Below are 18,628 nucleotides of genomic sequence, written 5' to 3' on the forward strand. Positions count from 1 at the left end.
GTTGTTGTTTTTTAGTCACCTCACAAACTAAAACACCATGAACTTAGTGGATAATTCCACGGGACTGTTAACTTAGATGGTCTTTCTGATTGATTTGCAATTTCTGTCCACACCAATTACCTCCACTGTAAAACTTCATTGGCTTTTGAAAATTGTGGGTCATTCCAAGTAATTGCTCTTTCCCACCCAGCTAGGTGCCCTTTTCTGGAAGGATTTTGGCTCATCCCCCTGCAATTAATTCAAAGTCTGCTTTTCTGGGGCTCTCTAACAAAACGTCATGAATTTTAAATTACGTTGTGACTTTTCCCCTCAGGATGTATTTCAGCTCCGTATGCCCTGACTATGAACCCACCTTCAGTTGAGCCGGGAATGGAAATCTGGCTTGGATTGCTGCTTTCTTGTAAATGAAAAGGCATCAGACCTGATTGCTGTGTCAATTGGTGGCCCATCCAATTGTGTTGACTGTATTGCAGGTTGTGAGCAAGCTCGTACAGATTCGGGACTACATTGCCAAGGCTAGTTCCATGAGGGATGATCTGGTAGAGAAAAATGAAAGGTCTGCAAATGTCGAGCGCCTCTCACACCTGTTAGATCATCTTAAAGAACAAGAAAAGTCATACCTGAAATTTCTGCAAAAGATGCTCGTAAGTTTCAGACATTTGCCGGTCTCTCTGATTGAAGTAGCCTGTGGGTGGGGATAGGCTGTGGACATGCCGACGGCCACACCGAGAAGTTCAGTGACTTTAAAGAAATAAAGCCAGAATAAAGCTTTCTCTGTTTCCCCTTTTAGTAGTTGTATGATTTGTATTCCTGAAATATTTCAGGCTAGAGGAAATGAGGAGGAGGAGAATGTTCGGACTGTAGGTTCAGCTGTGGGATCTGGTTCTGTAGCTGAGAGCAAATGGCTAAACATTGTTGTGCAGTCTGAAGCTTCAGACACCACGATAAAGTCATTTTTAGCAATGAAGGGGTTGGAAATGAGTAGAGCCAACTTAACTTTAGCAACTAAGGGGCTGGAAATGAAGATGATATATTTCTTTTCCTCCTTATCTAGATAAAGTTTACCGTTTCTGTTTTTTATTTAAATTTAGCTTTACTCAGGGGAGGTTTGAGCTTGCTGTGGACAGGAATATGTCTGTTTGTTGTTATATTGTACTCTCCCAAGTGCTCAGTACAGGGCTTTGCATACAGTAAGCGCACAATAAGTGCGATTGAATGAATGGAATGGATGAATGTTGCAGGGGGAGAGTGGTGAGAAAGTAGCTCATTGAAGTGTATCGCTAGTTGGAGTCAAATTGTGTCTCTGACGCTTCCCTTTTGGGGGTTCATTGGTGAGTCAGTAGTATTTAGTGAGCACCTACTATGTTCAGAGCACTGTACTAAGTGGTTGGCATCGAGAGGACAATATAAAATTAGTAGACATGATCCCTGGCCTCAAGGAGTTTATAATCTAGCTTCTAATTCCCGAAGCAAGACTGCAAAAAGCCATGAGTTCAGTGACTTAAATTTTTTGGAACCAGAAAGAGTCTATTGCTCCAAATAATAATTAATAATAATAATACCTTGGTATTTACTAAGCACTTACTTTGGGACAAGCGCTATACTAAGTGCTGGGGTGGATACAGGATCATCAAGTCCAAAACAGGTCTCTGACAGGAGAAGAGACTGAAGTCCAGAGAAGAAAAATTACTTTGTTCACAGTCACGGAAGGCAAGTGGTGCTGTCAGGATGAGAACCCGGGTCCTCTGATTCCCGGGCCCCGGCTCTTTCCCCCAGGCCATGTAGCTTCTTCTGCTTTCCCTTTAGGTTTCTGGAATAGTAATGGGGACAAGGAGGTTTTCATTTGAAGCTTTCCTGGCTTCTGAGCCTCTTTTTTTTTCCTTAGAAAACTTGCCAGGAGAACTTCCTGGCAATGTTTAAAGTATACTTTGAAAATAATTTAGACCTCAGGTGTAACTCTGTATGCAACAGTGGAGGTGAATCTAGGCAGTGTTTCTCCTGTCAAAAAATATCTATGAGCCCCATGGGAAAGCCAGGCTGCGTGTTTTTCAGATCAGGACAGAGGTCTCATTTAAAATTGGAAATTTCAGAATCACAGTTTCTTTTCCTTTGAAATGGAGAAACATATCTTGGGTATTTGAGCCCATAGAATGACTATCATGTCAATACATACTTGTAAATACGAAGCATCTTTGCTTCTCCGTTTGCATCGTCACTCAAGATTAATTTAAATGGGCTAGGTCAGCTGAGGAACAGTAGCTTAAAACAGCATGAGGATTAGCCTTTGCCCCCTTGCCCCTAGCGAGTGACCATTTTCACCAAGCAAGTTAAAAGGTGCTCATGTGGCATTCATCTTCCTGCCAACATGTGGAAAGGAGAGAAACCGGTTTGGGTGGATTAATAAACTCTTTCATACTGTTTTTTCAGCTTCCTTCAGGACTGTGTGTTCAGAAAATTAATCTGCTGCCCTGTTTCATAAAGGCAGCACTCTCTTCTGTACCTTAAATGGGAAGCTTCCCAAGAACAGGTTTCAAATGCTGATGTTACTTCAGATCCCAAAGGGCAAGGCGACGGAGCTTCTCTGAAAGTAGGGGAGCATGCCGCCCGAGAACGTGCCCCCACGGTCTCAGGACCACTTCCCGGGGCTCCCTTGAGGAGACCTGAAAACTAGGACCATTTCTGCTGCTCCTACCGTCTCCTCTCTTGCTCACTCTTCTCTCATTCATATTCCCTTTTCACGTACCAGAGCAGGATATTCTGAATGATGAATGGAGTGATTTTTGCCATCTGCTTCAGAAAGTACTCACTGTTGTGTTTGTTCTTAAAGTGGGAATTCCAAGTAAGTCGGTTTTCCTAACTATTGATTTGGGACTTCAGTGATGGCTTTCTGCTACTTCTTGAGTACTGAAAATCCAACTCTAGTTTTGAAAAATCTTCCCCATGAATCGATCTGAGAGTGGAAATTATCTTTATGTCTCTTGATAAGAAATGCTCAAAACATTCTTTCATCAGTTTCACAGCCACCTTCTGTATCTATCTGTCCCGGCTTTGTGCAACTGGAAAGTAAATTAAGGGGAAACTCTTTTCTGGATACCTTTAATCAATCAGTGTTATTTATTGAGCACTTACTATATGAGAGCACTGTACTAAGCGCCTGGGGGAATACAGTACAACAGAATTAGCAGATATGTTACCTTCCCTTAATGATTTTACAGTCTAGAGTGGATTTGCACACATCTCCACACCCCCGCTTTCCATAATTTGATTAGCTGGGAAGTGGACTCGGTACCAATCCGCTTCCAACCCTAGGCCCCACCCTTCTTGAGTGAAGTCTCACCCCTTGGGATTGGACCCTTCCAGTTTGTTTTGTTTTGTTGTTTTTTAAATGGTGTTTGCTGAGTCCTACGTTCCAGGCACTGTACTAAGTGCTGGGGTAGATTCAGGATAATTGGGTTGAACACAGTCCATGTCTCACATGGGGCTCACCGTCTTAATCCCCGTTTTGTAGATGAAGGAACTGAGGCACAGAGAATTGAAGTCACTCGCCTAACATCACACAGCAGACAAGTGGTGGAGCTGGGATTAGAACCCAGGTCCTTCTGACTCCTAGGGCCGTGCTCTATCCAATAGGCCATGCTGCTTCTGTAAAGTTACCTAAAATGTCTGTTGAACTGTATTCTCTGTGTGGCCAGTGTATTGGACTACATTTTTTGAACCTGTATGATTTCCTTATCTCCTGCCTGTGAAGGAACAGAATGGGCTCCGTTCTGCTTTCCCAAATGCATTTTTGGGTTCCAGTTGCGAGTCCACATTCCGGAGTCTTCCATTCCATAATCAGATTCGTGGCTACAGTGATTTTCTCCAAAGTGCACTATGCCCACAAGCAAGGGGGCTCAGGGCACAGTGTGGCTCAAACAGTCTTGAAGAACACAACCTGGCATTCACTATATACCCTATGCAGGTGATCTTACATTTCTCCAAATACTGACTTTAGCCCAGGCTTGCGGAAAAAAAAAAAAAAAAGCAAACACCCTCTCATTCCTCTCATCCTGCATACCGAAGACAAATGGAAATGAAATTGGATTTAATTTTATATTACTATTAGTATTGTGTTGTTGTTACTATTGTTATGGCATTTGTTAAGCGTTTCTTATGTGCCAGACACTGTACTAAATGCTGGGATAGATACAAGATAATCAGGTTGGTTATAGACCCTGGGAGGGAGAACAGGAATTGAGTCCCATTTTACAGGTGGAAAAAAAGTGCAGCAGAGAAAAGTTAAGTGACTTAACCCAAGTCCCACAGCAAGCAAGTAGCAGAGTCAGAATTAGAACCCATGCTCTTTTCACTAGGTCATACTGCTTCTTATATGGGAATTTAAAACTTTATGGTAAATTTTTGGGATTTATTTAGAAGGCTGCATTAAAATAGGAGAAAATTATCCGGTAAGCTATTGGGAAGCTTGATGCTCTTCCCTGTCTCCTTATCCAAATCTGCTCAACTGCAGCCTTTCCCATCTTCAGTACTTCCCGAAATCCCACTGACATCAAGAAGCCTTCCCTTGGTTGTGTCGTCTTGACAGCCTCCCCTTGGCATACAAGGAGATGTGACCACCCTTGGGGTGGGGGTTGTGTGTGTGTATGTATGTGTGTGTGTACACATAATCCTATTTATCGTGATTATGTTGCCTTGTTTTTATCTGTCTCCCCCGATTAGACTGTAAGCCCATCATTGGGCAGGGATTGTCGCTATCTGTTGCAGAATTGTATATTCCAAGCGCTTAGTACAGTGCTCTGCACATAGTTAGCGCTCAATAAATACTATCGAATGAATGAGTGAATCCATATACTTAGCCATGGTTTCATTTTTCCGTCCTCTTGCTCCTACCAGTTATAATTCCTCCTCTTCCTCCTGCTCCCACTGTGTGGATACAGTTTGTCCTCCTCTGTCCTCCTTTAAATTGCCAGCCCGCCGAGGGTATTCTCCCAAGTGCCTAGTACAGTGTTGTGCACACTGTAGGTCTCAGTAAGGCATAAATGATAAAGTTTGAAGGAAGCTAAAGTAACATAGCCTGCTTCACGGAAACTACATTAACCCCAATGATGTTCATTGGCACTCGCTAGCTAAGCGTTCTCTCAGTGTTACCTAAGTGGGACGGAGTGGCCAAAGATGCTGTAATAGACAAGGAAATAGAAAAGGCAACCAAGAAGACCCTCCTGCTGGGTACTGGGTTAGAGTGGATCCTCAGTGTGACTTCTGGCCGTCAGAGCTGAGCACTGTCAGACATTCTTTACACGGGTGAGCACTGGCTCCGCCTAATCTTTAATCCCCCGCCCCCCCCAACACACCCACACAGTCACACACAACAGCCACATCTGACTCCATTAAGCGGTCAACCCATCCTCAGCAACAAGTGGCAGCATAGAGTCACCACCAGCAAAGTCCTGGAGCCGTGTCAGCCTCCCAGCTCCGAAACATTGCTCACCTCACCACCATCCCACCCCCTCCTCTCCTCCCTCCTTCCCCTCCGGTCTGGGCAGTTGAGAGCAGGATGGATCGCAGTTGGATTTGCAGACAGCTGCTATAGGGTGAGCTGGTAAGGGGTGACTGAAAGCAAGGGGGACCCAGAAGCCTCAGGACAGATGGCATTTCAGCTGAAAGCTAGGAAACAGAGGCAGTGGGGACAGCCAGAGCGGCGTGGAGCATGGCCATCTGGAAAGGAGTGGCACTAAAGCAAAAGCTCCCCCTGCTAGAGGACCATGATTTAAGGAGGCAAAAGGGCAATGTGCGTGTTTGTGTGTGCATGTGTGTGAGCGGGTGGGGGTTGGTGGGTTTGGGAAGAACTGTGGGTCCCATATCGGTCTCTCTATTACTCTGTGTGTACCGAGTATTAATCAGCCAATCAGTGGTATTTATTGAAGGCTTACTGTGTGCATAGCACTGTATTTAGTGCCTGGGACAGAGTTAGTAAACTCGCTCCCCGCCCACAACAAGCTGACAGTCTAGAGGATACACAGGTACCAAAACCATGAAGATGTGGTTTTTTCATACAGTTGGTTTTGGAAATGTATGGAGGAAATCAGAAAACATTGTGTTTTCCCAAATGAGGTTAAAATAAGTGTATGGGCTGGAGTAGGGAGAGACAGCAGGCAGGGAGTTCAGTGAGGAGGTTGATGCAGTATCAAGGTAGGATATGATACGTGCTTGGATCAGAATGGTAGCAGTTTGGGTGGAGAGAAAGGAGCGGATTCTGGAGATGTTATGAAGGTAGAACTGAGAGGATTTGGTGGTAATATTGAATATGTGAGTTGAATGAGAGAGATGAGTTTAAGATATTGCCGTGATTATGCGTTTGTAAGACAGGGAGGATGGTAATGTTGTCTAAAGTTATGGAAAGTCAGCAGGAAGACAGGGTTTGGATGGGAAAATGAAGTTCTGTTTTGGACTTGTTAAGTTTGGACATGTAGAGGTATCCAGAAGACAGGAGGAAATGTGAGACTGCAGAGGAGAGAGGTCAGGGCTGGAAAGGTAGATTTAGCAATCATCCACTTGGAGATGGTAGTTGAAGCCGTGGGAGGGAGTGAATTCTCCAAAGGAGTGGGAGTAGGTGGAGATTGGACGGGGACCCAGAACAGCCTTGAGGGACCACCACAGGTCACAGATGGAAGGCTAAAGACCAGCCTGCGAAACCATGATGATGATAATCTTGAGAAGCAGCGTGGCTCAGTGGAAAGAGCCCGGGCTTGGGAGTCAGAGGTCATGGGTTCGAATCCCGGCTCTGCCACTTGTCCGCTCTGTGACTGTGGGCGAGTCACTTCACTTCTCAGTGCCTCAGTTCCCTCATCTGTAAAATGGGGATGAAGACTGTGAGCCTCACATGGGACAACCTCATTCCCCTGTATCTACCCCAGCGCTTAGAACAGTGCTCTGCACGTAGTAAACGCTTAACAAATACCAACATTATTATTATTATTATTAATAATCTTATTTAAGTATTTATGTGTCAGGCTCTGCTGAGGAGTGGCCAGAGAGCTAGGAGGAGAACCGGGGGACGACAACGTCAATGAATCCGAGGCTAGGTAATGTTTCCAGAAGAAGGGGGTGGTCCACAGTAGTGAAGGCATCTGAGAAGTCGAGGAGAGTTAGGATAGAGACCATTGGATTTAGCAAAAAGGAGGTCATCGCTGGCCATAGAGGGCCTTTGCTGTGGAATCGAGGGGCCGGAGGCCAGACTACAAGAGGGTCAAGGAGAGAAATGGAGGCAAGGAAGTGGAGGCAGCAAGAGTAATCAACTCACTCGAGGAGTGTGGAAAGACATAGTATTTCCACCTGGTCCCTACTCTTCTCTTGCCCCGACTCCCAGCTCAGCCTAGCCAGTCCATGTTTGAAAACACGTCCCCATTCACTCCTCCTCTCTCCAAGATCTCCAAAGCTTGTGCCCGCTCAGATGTATAGAGGGGGAAGGACGTGGATTTCTTAAAGACTGGTGCTGCCTGTTTAGCACCTTCTGGACGTTTTCCTTCCCCAGTGAAAGTAGACTTTTTTCTGAGTGATCCCACCTCCCTTCCCCCTCCCCTTAACGGAGCACCGTTTCTGTGTCTCGTTAGAATTTGGGCTCTCTTCCTTTCTGAGCCTGATGTGTGGGGCATGCTTCGTGTTGGAGTAGCCTTGGTAATTGTTGGTATACTGGGGAGTCGTATGTTTTTCCCCCTTTCCGTACCAGGCCAGAGAGCCTCAGCAGGAGACGACAGAAGAGCTGGAGAATCTGAAGAAGCAGCACGACTTGTTGAGAAGGATGTTGCAGCAGCAGGAACAGCTGAGAGCTTTGCAAGGAAGACAGGCCGCCCTTTTAGCACTGCAGCACAAAGCGGAGCAGGCCATTGCCGTGATGGACGACTCGGGTAGGAAGCTTCCTGGAGAAGCCCCTGAGTGGGTGTCGTAGCCTCAGGGCCCAGCCCACATTCCCACCCTTAGCTGGGAGCACAGCGGAAGGATCGCGGGGACTCCTGGCCTCTCTCTGTCCTGGAAGGAAGAGGAAGCCTTGACACCTCTCGGTCCCCGCACTGCTCTCCACGGACAGTCCACCGGCCCGGAAAACAAAACCCCAGGCCCGATGAGTCACGTGCTGCCAGGGCTGTTTCGGCACCCATACTCTCCTTGGCTCATTTTCCATGCTCAGAGCTTGGTTCTCTGTGCTACCAGGCATCTCTACTAGCAGAAACCAGCCAGACCGCATCGGGACCCACTGGGGATCTGTAGCTGGACCACCACTGGCTGCGCTTTGCACCGGAGCGTGTTCTGGAGCTCAGTGCAAGGGGGCTGCTGGGAGTTACACTCCCATATCGGGGCCAGCACCGGCAGGCGCAAGAGAAACAGCCACCCATCAGCCACTTCCTGAGTTCCGTTCCAGCGGAGGCCGGAACGGATTCAGCGTGTGAGGGTCCAAGCCCAGCTGTCCAGCCCGCTGCCTGTCCGGCCCCGCCCAAGCAACTAATTAGGCCGTGATCTTTCCCACCTGACTTCCTGGCCATGGTGACCCGGATGGGCTGGCTCAGGCCAGGCCGGGCCGGGCCGGCCCGGACTAAAGACTCTTCCAGGGTCGAAGGTTCCTTTCCAGCAGGGCTGCTTGAGGAATCTCATTTGGGGAGTCAGTTGGGGGGACTTTCAACTTTTCAAGTGGAGAGGCACATTTGTCTCAAATTCTGGAAGCTCTGATTCTACTCTGGAGTAAATACTTTAAAAACCCATGGGGATATGAAGAAAAGCAGAGGATGTATTTGGGAGGGGTTTTTTTAATTGCCCAAATGCCTCTGAGTTTATAGAAAGAAATATTTATTTTTTCTAGTTGTCACCGAAACTACTGGTAGCATATCCGGAATAAGTATAACATCTGAATTAAATGAAGAGTTGAATGACTTAATTCAGCGTTTTCACAATCAGCTTCATGATTCTCAGGTAACTTTTTTGTGAAGAACTCAAGTGAATGAAACCAACTGAAACCATATTCACTGGCAACGAATGTGTGGGCTGATGGGCTAAGATCATTCAAGTTTTCTATTTCATTTCCTTTCCTAATACCGTGACCTGCCTCCCCACTTCCGAGGCCAGGCTCGGGGCCATACCTGCAACAACACAACGAGGTGCACAGATTTGTCCCCCTTACTCTTTCTTCCTGCCTAGAAATGATTTTTAAATGTCTCCTCCGGTAGCCTGTAAACTCATTTTTACCAGGGACCGTATCTATTAACGTATGTTCCCCAGCACCTAATAACCGTGCCCTGTGCACCATTAGGGGATCTTGAAATGTTTCTATCCCCATCAGCAGCATCATCGGTTATATTTAAGTGCTTACTGTGTATAGAACATTGTACCAAGCATTGGGGAAAGGTCCACATCTGTCCTTCTCTCCTCAAAACCTCCACTGGCTCCCCTTATCTCTCTGCCTCACACAGTGACTCCTCACAGTGGGCTTAAAGGTGCTCACGGAGACAGATCTTGAAGTGGAGTTCTCCTTTGGCTTGGAGACGCCACTGCTGACGGTGAGACTGGCTCTGTGGGTTTCAGGCTCACGCTGAAAATCTCCTGCGCTTGGTCCCTATGAAGATTAAGTTGGGCACCTTCTCTGGCCCTTTGCCATTTGGATGAGCATTGCTCAATCAAGAGTGAGTGGTTCAGTGGGTGAAAGGTGTGTCCTAATAATAATAATGGTATTTGTTAAGCACTTACTTGTTAAGCACCTATGTGTCAAGCACTGTTCTAAGCGCTGGGGTAGATACAGCCTAATCAGGTTGAACATAGTCCCTGTTCCAAATTCATTCATTCATTCAATCGTATTTATTGAGCATTTAGTCTGTGCAGAGAACTGTACTAAGCGCTTGGGAAGTACAATTCGGCAACAAATAGAGACAATCCCTACTGAACAACGGGCTCACGGTCTAGAGATGGAGAGACACACAACAAAACAAAACAGAGCAAGTGGACAGGCATTGATTGCATCAATGTAAATAAATAGAATTATAGATATATACACGTTGCTAATAAAATAAATATGTACATATGTACACAAGTACTGTGGGGCGGGAAGGGGGGTAGAGCAGAGGGAGGGAGTCGGGTCAATGGGGAGGGAAAGAGGAGCAGAGGAAAGGGAGGGCTCAGTCTAGGAAGGCCTCCAGGAGGAGATGAGCTTTCGGTAGGGCTTTGAAGGATTACAGATGAGGTAACTGAGGCTCAGAAGTCAAGTGGCTTGCCCAAGGTCATAGCAGACGTGACAGATCCGGGATTAGAACCCAGGTCCTTTTGACTCTCAGACCCAAGCTCTGTCCACTAGGCCGTTCTGCTACCACCAGCAGGGCATGTGCTAGAGTTGTGTGTGCAGCAGTGAGGGTGGTTTGCCCTGAGCCATCCACACTCCCTTGCCTGGTTCCCCTGTGTCTAAATCCGGGTCGGGGGCCGGCCCCTGCGGATTCGGGAGTCTGTCGCTCTGGTGGAATTTTTGGCGTCTCGCTAGACTGTTATGCCAGTGGTTAGCACAGTGCCGCTCGTGCTGTTGGCCCTGCCGGCCGTGTTTCTGCTGGGACCCAGGGAGCAGGGAGACATTTGGCGAGCAAGGCATAGGATCTTGCAGGGTGCCCGCACTTTTTTGTTTTTCAATTGGCAGGACCAGTTTACGGTCGAAGTGACCGCAGCCCAGTGCCAATACCACGTGTTAGCACGCACCCTGGCCGGCGGTTTCCTTGGTAATCGTGCCAGTCTTTGCTGCCCTCATTAGCCAGCTGTTTTTAAGGTTCCTGTTGGGCCTGTCCATCTTGTAGAATGCCTTAGGGCGGTCCTTTATGCCGGTGATGGCCCAGCCCCAGCAGGCTTACCCTACTTGTAGAGCCAGGACTAGAACCCAGGCTTGCTGGTTCCCAGACTAGACTCTTTTCCCCGGGCCAACAGCAGGGTTAATAGCTTCAGCAATACAGAACTGTCACACAGTCATTACAGATGCAAAAGGTACCACAGCACCACTCAATCAAATCAGTGGTAATTATTGAGTTTTTACTATGTGCAGAGCACTGTACTAAGCACTTGAGAGAGTACAATACAACAGAATTGGTAGGCACCCTCCTTGCCCACAAGGACAACAAAATTGTCTTGTCCTGGCATCTCCCATTCTAAGGTAAGCACAGCACAGGGGCATTTATTTTCTGCTCTCGTTCTATTTATTTCTCTGAGAATGTACTGGGGCATATTGGACTACACCAGAAGAAATCAGGTGGACATCGGTGGGAAAACAAAAATGGGTTTATTCCTGGGTGATAATCTGCATTTGGCCTATGGAGAGGCAGTTTGGGCTCGTGCCGTAATAGAGAGACTTGCCTGCAGTTGGGTGAGGAACCGAGCTGAAGCAGGCCACGCCACCTCTGAAAACTGCCTGCTTCCAGTCAGTCCTTACCACAGTAGATCTGCTCAGATATTTATCCTTTTCTTTCTCCCAAAGACGACGGCTGTTCCGGATAATCGGCGGCAAGCGGAAAGCCTCTCTCTGACCAGGGAGGTGCTCCACAGCCGGACTTCATCTGCCTCACAGCCGCCGGCGGACGAGAAAGTGCAGCTTTTTAGCAAAATGAGAGTTTTGCAGGAAAAAAAACAGAAAATGGACAAACTGTTGGGGGAACTCCACACTCTTCGAGACCAACATCTAAACAACTCCTCCTGTAAGTCACCCGGGCCCCGGGGGGTTTGGAATCAAAAGTGTACCTCAAAGGTCCTCAGTTTCACACTGCCAAGGAGAAGGGGTGTGGTTGATCTTTTTTTTTTCCAGAAACAAATCATAGTATTCCCAGTCTTGGCTACAAAAGGAAAATGGAACTGCCCCGTAGAAATAATAATTATGGTCCTTGTCACTGCTTACTATGTGCCATGTACTAAACTGAGACCTGGGGTAGATACAAGATATTCAGTTTGGACACAGTCCCGGTCCCACATGGGGTTCACCTCTAAGTAGAAGGGAGAACAGGTATTGAATCCCCATATTACAGGTGGGGAAATGGAAGCACGGAGAAGTGACTTGCTCAAGGTCACACAGCAGGCCCGGGCTCTTTCTGCTAGGTCACACTGCTCCTCCCAGTGTGCTAGATCATTCTTATGAGCTTTGAAGGAAGCAGAACTCAGCAGCACTTGGAACCTATAGAGTGGACCACAGCCGTGGTGCGCAGTCACAATAGAAATTACTGAATGCCCACGGGGTGCAACGCACTGTACTACGTGCTTGGGAAGAAGTGCAAGATGAGAGGGAAATGGAAATTTAGGGAGTGTAGAAATGGAGTGTGGAAAGGCAGGTGAACTGAGGCAATGCTTTGGCCACTTAGCTTACCTTCCTCTGCTAGGGCCCCCTCCTGCGGGTGGGTGGAGATTGCCCCCTCATTGCCTGGCTTTGCGGAGAAGGACAGGTGAATCAATAATTGCAGGTCTCCTTCCCGGCCAAAGTCTTCTCCAATGCCACTGATTAGTTGAGGAGGAGGAATCTTTGCAGGGCATAGGAAGTGTGGTCAGCAGAGGGGAGACCTCGGCCTGAATTGGCTGCCCAGGGCCAGCTGTGTGGGAATTGGCCTAGGCTGTCTGTCTGTCTCTGCCTGCCCGGGGGAGTGTCCTCGGGCCACTTTTGTGCTATTCTGTCACCTTTCTAGTGGGTGGCTTTCCTGGCACGCTAACTGACCACACTGGTTGTTTGGCTAGAGCGGAAGGCTAGTGAGCAGTGGTAGGTGGGGTTTCCTTCTCACCCCCCAGAATCTCGGCCTTCCTCCGTCATAGTGTTGTATGAACTGTTTAAAAAGTGCGTATTCTATGTCCAGGACAGAGGCTGTGGTGATCTTAGTGGGGTGTCTTTTTTTCTGACCAGTAGCGTGCTGAGAACCAAAGAAATCATATTACACTGCCCATCATGGTGGAAATCTCTTTGTCTCCCCCATTATTAGATCCGCAGCGTCTGGTGAGCGGGAAATGTGTCCCTTTCTGCCCGGTGTGCTTAGCCAAGCACCGAGTACGGTGCAGCATACTCAGTGAGTGTGCAGTGAATACGATTACTACTACTGTCATCTAAATCATCACCTAGGTATATCCAGTATTCCATTTTCAATCACTCAGTGGTATTTAGAGAACCAGCATGGCCTAGTGGAAAGAGCGCAGGTGTAGATGTCAGGGGACCTGGGTTCTGATCTCAGCTCTGCCATCTGTCTGCTGTGTGACCTCAGGTAAGTCACTTAACTTCTCTGGGCTTCAGTTACCTCATCTGTCAAATGGAGATTCAGTCCTACTCCCTCCTACTTGAGCCCGTCTTTGGGCAGGGATTGTCTCTATCTGTTGCCGAATTGTACATTCCAAGCGCTTAGTACAGTGCTCTGCACAAAGTAAGTGCTCAGTAAATACTATTGACTGAATACTTAGACTGTGAGCCTCGTGTGGGGCGGGGACTGCATCCAAACTCAGTGCTTAGAACGGTGCTTGGCACATAGTGCTTAACAAATACCATTAATATTATTATTTATTGAGCACTCACTGTGTGCAGAGCACTGTACTAAGCTTTGGGAAGAGCACAATACAAGAAAGGGGGTAGACACAAGATCCCTGCCCACAAGGAGCTTAAAGTCTTGTGGAGGAAACAGACATTGAAACAAATTACAGACTGGGGAAATGGCAGAGGAGAAGGATCTGTCAAAAAGTGCTGTGGGGGCAAAGCGGAGTATCAGAGTCCTTCGGGGGGAACGCAGCCAGTGCACAAGCACTGCAGAAGGGAGGGTGAGTAGGGAAACGAGGGCTTAGTTAGGGAAGAAGCCCTCTTGATTAAATTGTGCCCCTTCACTGGGGTCTGACTGGGTTTGTCATCTTCCCTCTTCCGTAGTCGTACCGGTGACCGCCACCCTGCAGAGGAGCGCGGATCCTCAGAGAAGTCCGGCAGTCGCTGCTGCCGCCCCGGCCCCCAGGGGCCTGGCGGCCGGCGGCGGGTCCAACCGACCGAGGTCGCCTGGCCCTTTTCCTCCTGAATCCCGAGCTTCTCAGAATGACAGTGAAGAGGAAGAGCATCTCAACCCCACTGAAAAGCTCCAGTAAAATCCACTTTACACATTCCTTTTACCTTTTCCCCAGGAGAGGGTGGGCACGAGCTTGTTGTAAGGCGTCAGTGGTCCTGAGCGTCTAGTCTTTTTTAAAAAGGAGTGTTTGGAGGGTTAAAATTTCCTCTACACGGTTACCGAGAAGTGGTCGTTATTCCTTGTAGAGAATCAAGGTGGAAAACCTTTTGAAACGGACACCCAGAGTTTGTGTGTTAAGTTGCTTTCAGCATAGAGCCGAAGAGAAGAAGGAAGGCAAAGGAAAGGCGGGAAGAATTTGGTGGCGACTCAGATTGTCCTTTAGAATTAGCCCCAGATGTGACTGTCTTTGTGGTCCAAGTGAATATATTTTATCTGACTGTCTGGACACTGGCTGGAGGTGCTGGAGGAAGAGGAGGAGGGGGAAGGATCACGATCCTACCGTGTTATGATAGCTTTTATTTTCAATGTCCTTGTTTGTCGGGTCCCTACTGGGAGATGTGTGAAGTCACCTTCTGTTTGTTCTCCAGGAAATTGAATGAAGTCAGGAAGAGACTGAACGAGTTACGGGAATTAGTTCATTATTTTGAGCAGACGTCGGATATGATGACTGATGCTGTGAATGAAAACACCAAAGATGAGGAGGAGGAGGAAGAGGAAGATGAGGAGGAGACTGAAGAGTCAGAAGATGATTGCACACGGGAGACACCCCAGCCAGTCACGAACCTCAGGTGAGAGGGCTGCCCTTCTGCTTGGTCCTCTGTAACGCATCAAGAGCCACACTGTAGCCTTGCAGCCCATGCCTCTAGACCCATTTGCAGGCGAGGGCAGGAAGCCTTATGGAAGGGTCAGAAGCAACTGTTTGCTCCCTTCCCACCCCCTCCCCTGCCTAAGAAATGACCCCCCAGGGGTCCCTCTGCTCCTCTCCTTTTCTGAAGCCAGATTTCTCTTGGGCTCCATCTTTCCGTGTGATGATCGTGCATCATCTCCTTAACTTTAAAAAAGAAAATCGATTTTAAAACTTCCCTATTGATTCTTAAAAGATATCTCTAAATGTTCATAGTAGGGATTTATTGGATTCCCCGAAGAGCCAGGAAAGGCCAGGAGTGCCATGTCTTCCGTCCAGGAGGTTGCCTGGCTTATTGACGGCAGCTGTTGGTCCAAACCCGAGGAGGGCTGTTTTGGGTGACCTTGGCAGAGGGTGAATAATAATTATGGTATTTAAGCGCTTACTGTGTGCCAAGCACTGTTCTAACCGCTGCGGTAGATACAAGGTCATCAGGTTGTCTCACGTGGGGCTCACGGTCTTTATCCTCATTTTACAGATGAGGGAACTGAGGCCCAGAGAAGTGAAGTGACTTGCCCAAGGTCACACAGCAGACAAGTGGCGGAGTCGGGATTAGAAACCATGACCTTCTGACTCCCAGGCCCGGGCTCTATCCACTAGACCGTGCTGCTTCTCTAAGGTGAAGCGAGTGAGGCCACCTCTGTGCCCCCGGGGCCCTGTCCTGAAGAGACTGAGCTGCCCTGGGACTCGAAGGAAGATGCATGTGCTGGTTTTCACCAGGTGTCTCCAGCCCGTTCAGAAGGGAGACTGAGATGGAGCTGGTCACTGAGCTTGAATTCAAAGGAACAGGAGGAGGAGGAGGACCTTTATTGGAAATGTTCTTCTCCCAACGCCCCTTTAGCCTTTGGCCAGGTGGTCATTTGGAGCTGTCCAGATCTTGTTCCGTACTCCTTCAGAGGCTCAAAATGGTATCATTTTCCTCCAGAAATGCACAGGGAACGGCTAGCTGGGGTGAAGGGAACGGTAACACCATCGCTCCTGGTGCCGCCAATAACAGAGATGGGCGATCCCTCAATACCAACTGCGAGATAAACAACAGGTCCGCCAACCTGCGGACTCTAAATATGTCTTCCACTTTAGGTGAGTCTGGAAATGAGGCCAAGTGGTCTGGCTGTGGATTTTGCTTGCCTTTCAGAGTGATCCCAAATCAGGCAGGGAACCTTCTCCTCCCGCCCGGCGCCACAACTCTCTGGCCACCACTTTGTACTCTCCCCATTCATTCATTCAGTCGTATTTATTGAGCGCTTATTGTGTGCAGAGCACTGTACTAAGCGCTTGGAATGTACAATCTGGCAACAGATAGAGACAATCCCTGCCCAACAACGGGCTCACAGTCTCAATGTGAGAGACAGACAACAAAACAGTCTGGCGTAAATATCATCAAGATAAATAGAATCATAGATATATACACATCATTAACAAAATAGAGTAATTAATATATGCAAATATGCACAGTGCCGTGGAGAGGGGAAGGAGGAAGAGCAAAGGGCGGGAGAAGGGAAATGGGGGGGAGGAGCAGAGGGAAAGGGAGGCCTCAGTCTGGGAAGGCCTCCTGGAGGAAGTGAGCTCTCAGTAGGGCTCCCCATCATCAGAGTCCTCCTGAAGTTACCCCTCAGAGCCCTCCTGAAGTTACCCTCCCACCCACCCCCCCATCCAGGAGGCCTGCCCTGATTAATATCTACACTCCCCAGCTGGCACTCCAGTCCTTTTGCACTCTCTGTGTACTTTGGTACACGTCTTACCCACCCTATCGACTTAAATGGGTCTAAGCCCCTTTTCCTCCGTCTCCCCTGCCAGACTGTCAATGAGGTGGGCAGGCAGGGATCGTTTTAACTCCACTGCCCTCTCCCAAGTGCTCAGTAAACTGCTCAGACCTTGGAAAGGGCTCAGTAAATGCCAGGGGTCGATTGACCGATTCCTCCATTTGTTAGTGCTGCTTCGATGTAGACCGTCTATGATTGCACTGGCTGTGTGTGTGTGTGTGTGTGTGTGTGTGTGTGTTTTCTTTAGACCGCCGCTACAACTCGGAAAGTGACCGAGACGGCCGCGTGGTGCGAGGTGAAGAGAAAGAGGACGACGAGGAGGACGAAGAGGAGGGAGAGGAGGAGGAAGAGGAGGAGGAGGGAGCTGTTGAAGAAGACGGAGTCAGTGAAGCCTCCCTCTCTAGCTGTAGGAGCAGTATGGCTGAAGATGCCGAGTGGGAACAGAAGATCAACAGACTGATCTCTGCTAAAGAGAAACTCAGGCACCTGCAGGATCTTGTCGCTATGGTTCAGGTGTTCAAGTCATTTTTAAATCTGCAGTTCTCTTTTTATAAGAAGCAATTCTGTTTGTCTCTATACATAGGTGTCTAGTTGTCCTTTGTACTTGGAGACGCCGTCGATGATGAATTTCACTATGAGTGGGGATGTGCCTGAAAATAGCACACACATAGTCCCACGATCTAGCGTGGGCTGCAGCCAGCCGAGCTCGGGAAAACCGGGGCAGCTCCCGGCTGCCTTTGGTGGGAAAAGGTCCTCAAAGTCCATCGGAACCCTTCCCTGTAAAAACTAGAAGAGTGATGTGGGGGAGGAATGGGGAGAAAGGATTATGACTCTGTGCCGAGGAAGATCCTCTCACAAAATCCTTTTTCACTGTTCACTTGTGAGTGATAGGGCCCTGGGAGGGCAAAACTAGATAGGCACCAGCATTCCACTGTGGCAGGAATTGCTTCTGAGCTTCTGAGATCACAGGGGCTCATAGGCAGTGAGGCGATCGCATGTCACATCTGTGTTGCTCCAGGACGGAGAGGCCGAGCCAGCCACGGAGTCCGCCAGCGCACCAGGCCCGAGCGAATTCTTCACGGCGGGAGAAGAGTTGGCCGAGCAACACCCCGACAATGCCCGAGACGGGGCCCAGGCAACGGAGCGAGACGCCCGGCCCGATGACAAATCCAGGTGTGCTCAAAGTCGGGGCTTCTGGGCGCCGCGCGGTCTCGGGCCTGGCCGACTGCCTGGCCAAAACCAAATGCGCTCCTTGTTTTAGAGAGAAATTCTATGAAGCCAAACTCCAACAGCAACAAAAAGAGCTCAAGCAGTTACAAGAAGAAAGAAAGAAATTGATAGATATTCAAGAAAAAATTCAAGCATTGCAGAAGGAGTGTCCCGACCTACAGGTAGATAAAAAGTGGCTGTTCATCCTCTCCTGGAACACCAGGAGAGGAAATCATTCGCAATTCTAGGTGGCCCCATAGAAATCTGACCTTGCAAATCAGGGCTCAGAGTGAAAGGTTCCTCCCCGCCCAGTGCTGACCCAACTCCCTGGGAAACTTTGATTCCACAAGTCTAGGTGCTTTTTTCCAAGCTGCTTCTCATAGGTTTATTGTCCTGCTCAAAGCAGCGAGTTTTCTGTTGAGCGAAGAAGGGTTCAGAAAATGTTAGTTCTGTTTAAAAGTCAGGAGTCAATTTCCTGAATCCCTGCTGTATGCAGAAACCTGGGCTGTTCCTCTTTTAGACGTCAATCCCTGCCCTTGTGCTGGTGGTGGGGATGTCGACAGACGTAAATGGACAGGTAGAACATAGTCGAGGGAGAGAATAAATGTAAAGTGGCCCGCGTGAATTCATGGACAGGTGGTGGGGACCGGGGTGGCTGAGGGCTGGTCTGACCAGGAACAGAAAGGGGCTTAGTTGGAGCAGGCCCCCAGGGTCCTGACTTTTTGATTCGATGCTCTGGG

The 18,628-nt window shown here is 48.5% G+C and overlaps 1 protein-coding gene across 7 annotated transcripts in view; it reads left to right on the forward strand.

Annotated features, from left to right (window-relative positions):
- PCM1 (pericentriolar material 1) overlaps positions 1-18,628 on the forward strand; it is a 77,911-nt gene that overhangs the window by 20,513 nt on the left and 38,770 nt on the right. For 6 of the 7 annotated variants that reach the window (XM_029076937.2, XM_029076940.2, XM_029076935.2 and 3 more), the window contains 10 exons: positions 474-644; positions 7,724-7,901; positions 8,846-8,955; positions 11,483-11,699; positions 13,883-14,087; positions 14,600-14,800; positions 15,842-15,996; positions 16,927-17,192; positions 17,698-17,852; positions 17,941-18,070. In XM_029076937.2, coding sequence (XP_028932770.1) covers positions 474-644; positions 7,724-7,901; positions 8,846-8,955; positions 11,483-11,699; positions 13,883-14,087; positions 14,600-14,800; positions 15,842-15,996; positions 16,927-17,192; positions 17,698-17,852; positions 17,941-18,070 — 1,788 coding nt within the window. The remainder of the gene's footprint in view (positions 1-473; positions 645-7,723; positions 7,902-8,845; positions 8,956-11,482; positions 11,700-13,882; positions 14,088-14,599; positions 14,801-15,841; positions 15,997-16,926; positions 17,193-17,697; positions 17,853-17,940; positions 18,071-18,628) is intronic. The other variant, XM_029076941.2, reaches the window with a different exon arrangement.

The sequence above is a fragment of the Ornithorhynchus anatinus genome, chromosome 12 (assembly GCF_004115215.2).
Source record: "Ornithorhynchus anatinus isolate Pmale09 chromosome 12, mOrnAna1.pri.v4, whole genome shotgun sequence".
Lineage (NCBI taxonomy): Eukaryota > Metazoa > Chordata > Mammalia > Monotremata > Ornithorhynchidae > Ornithorhynchus > Ornithorhynchus anatinus.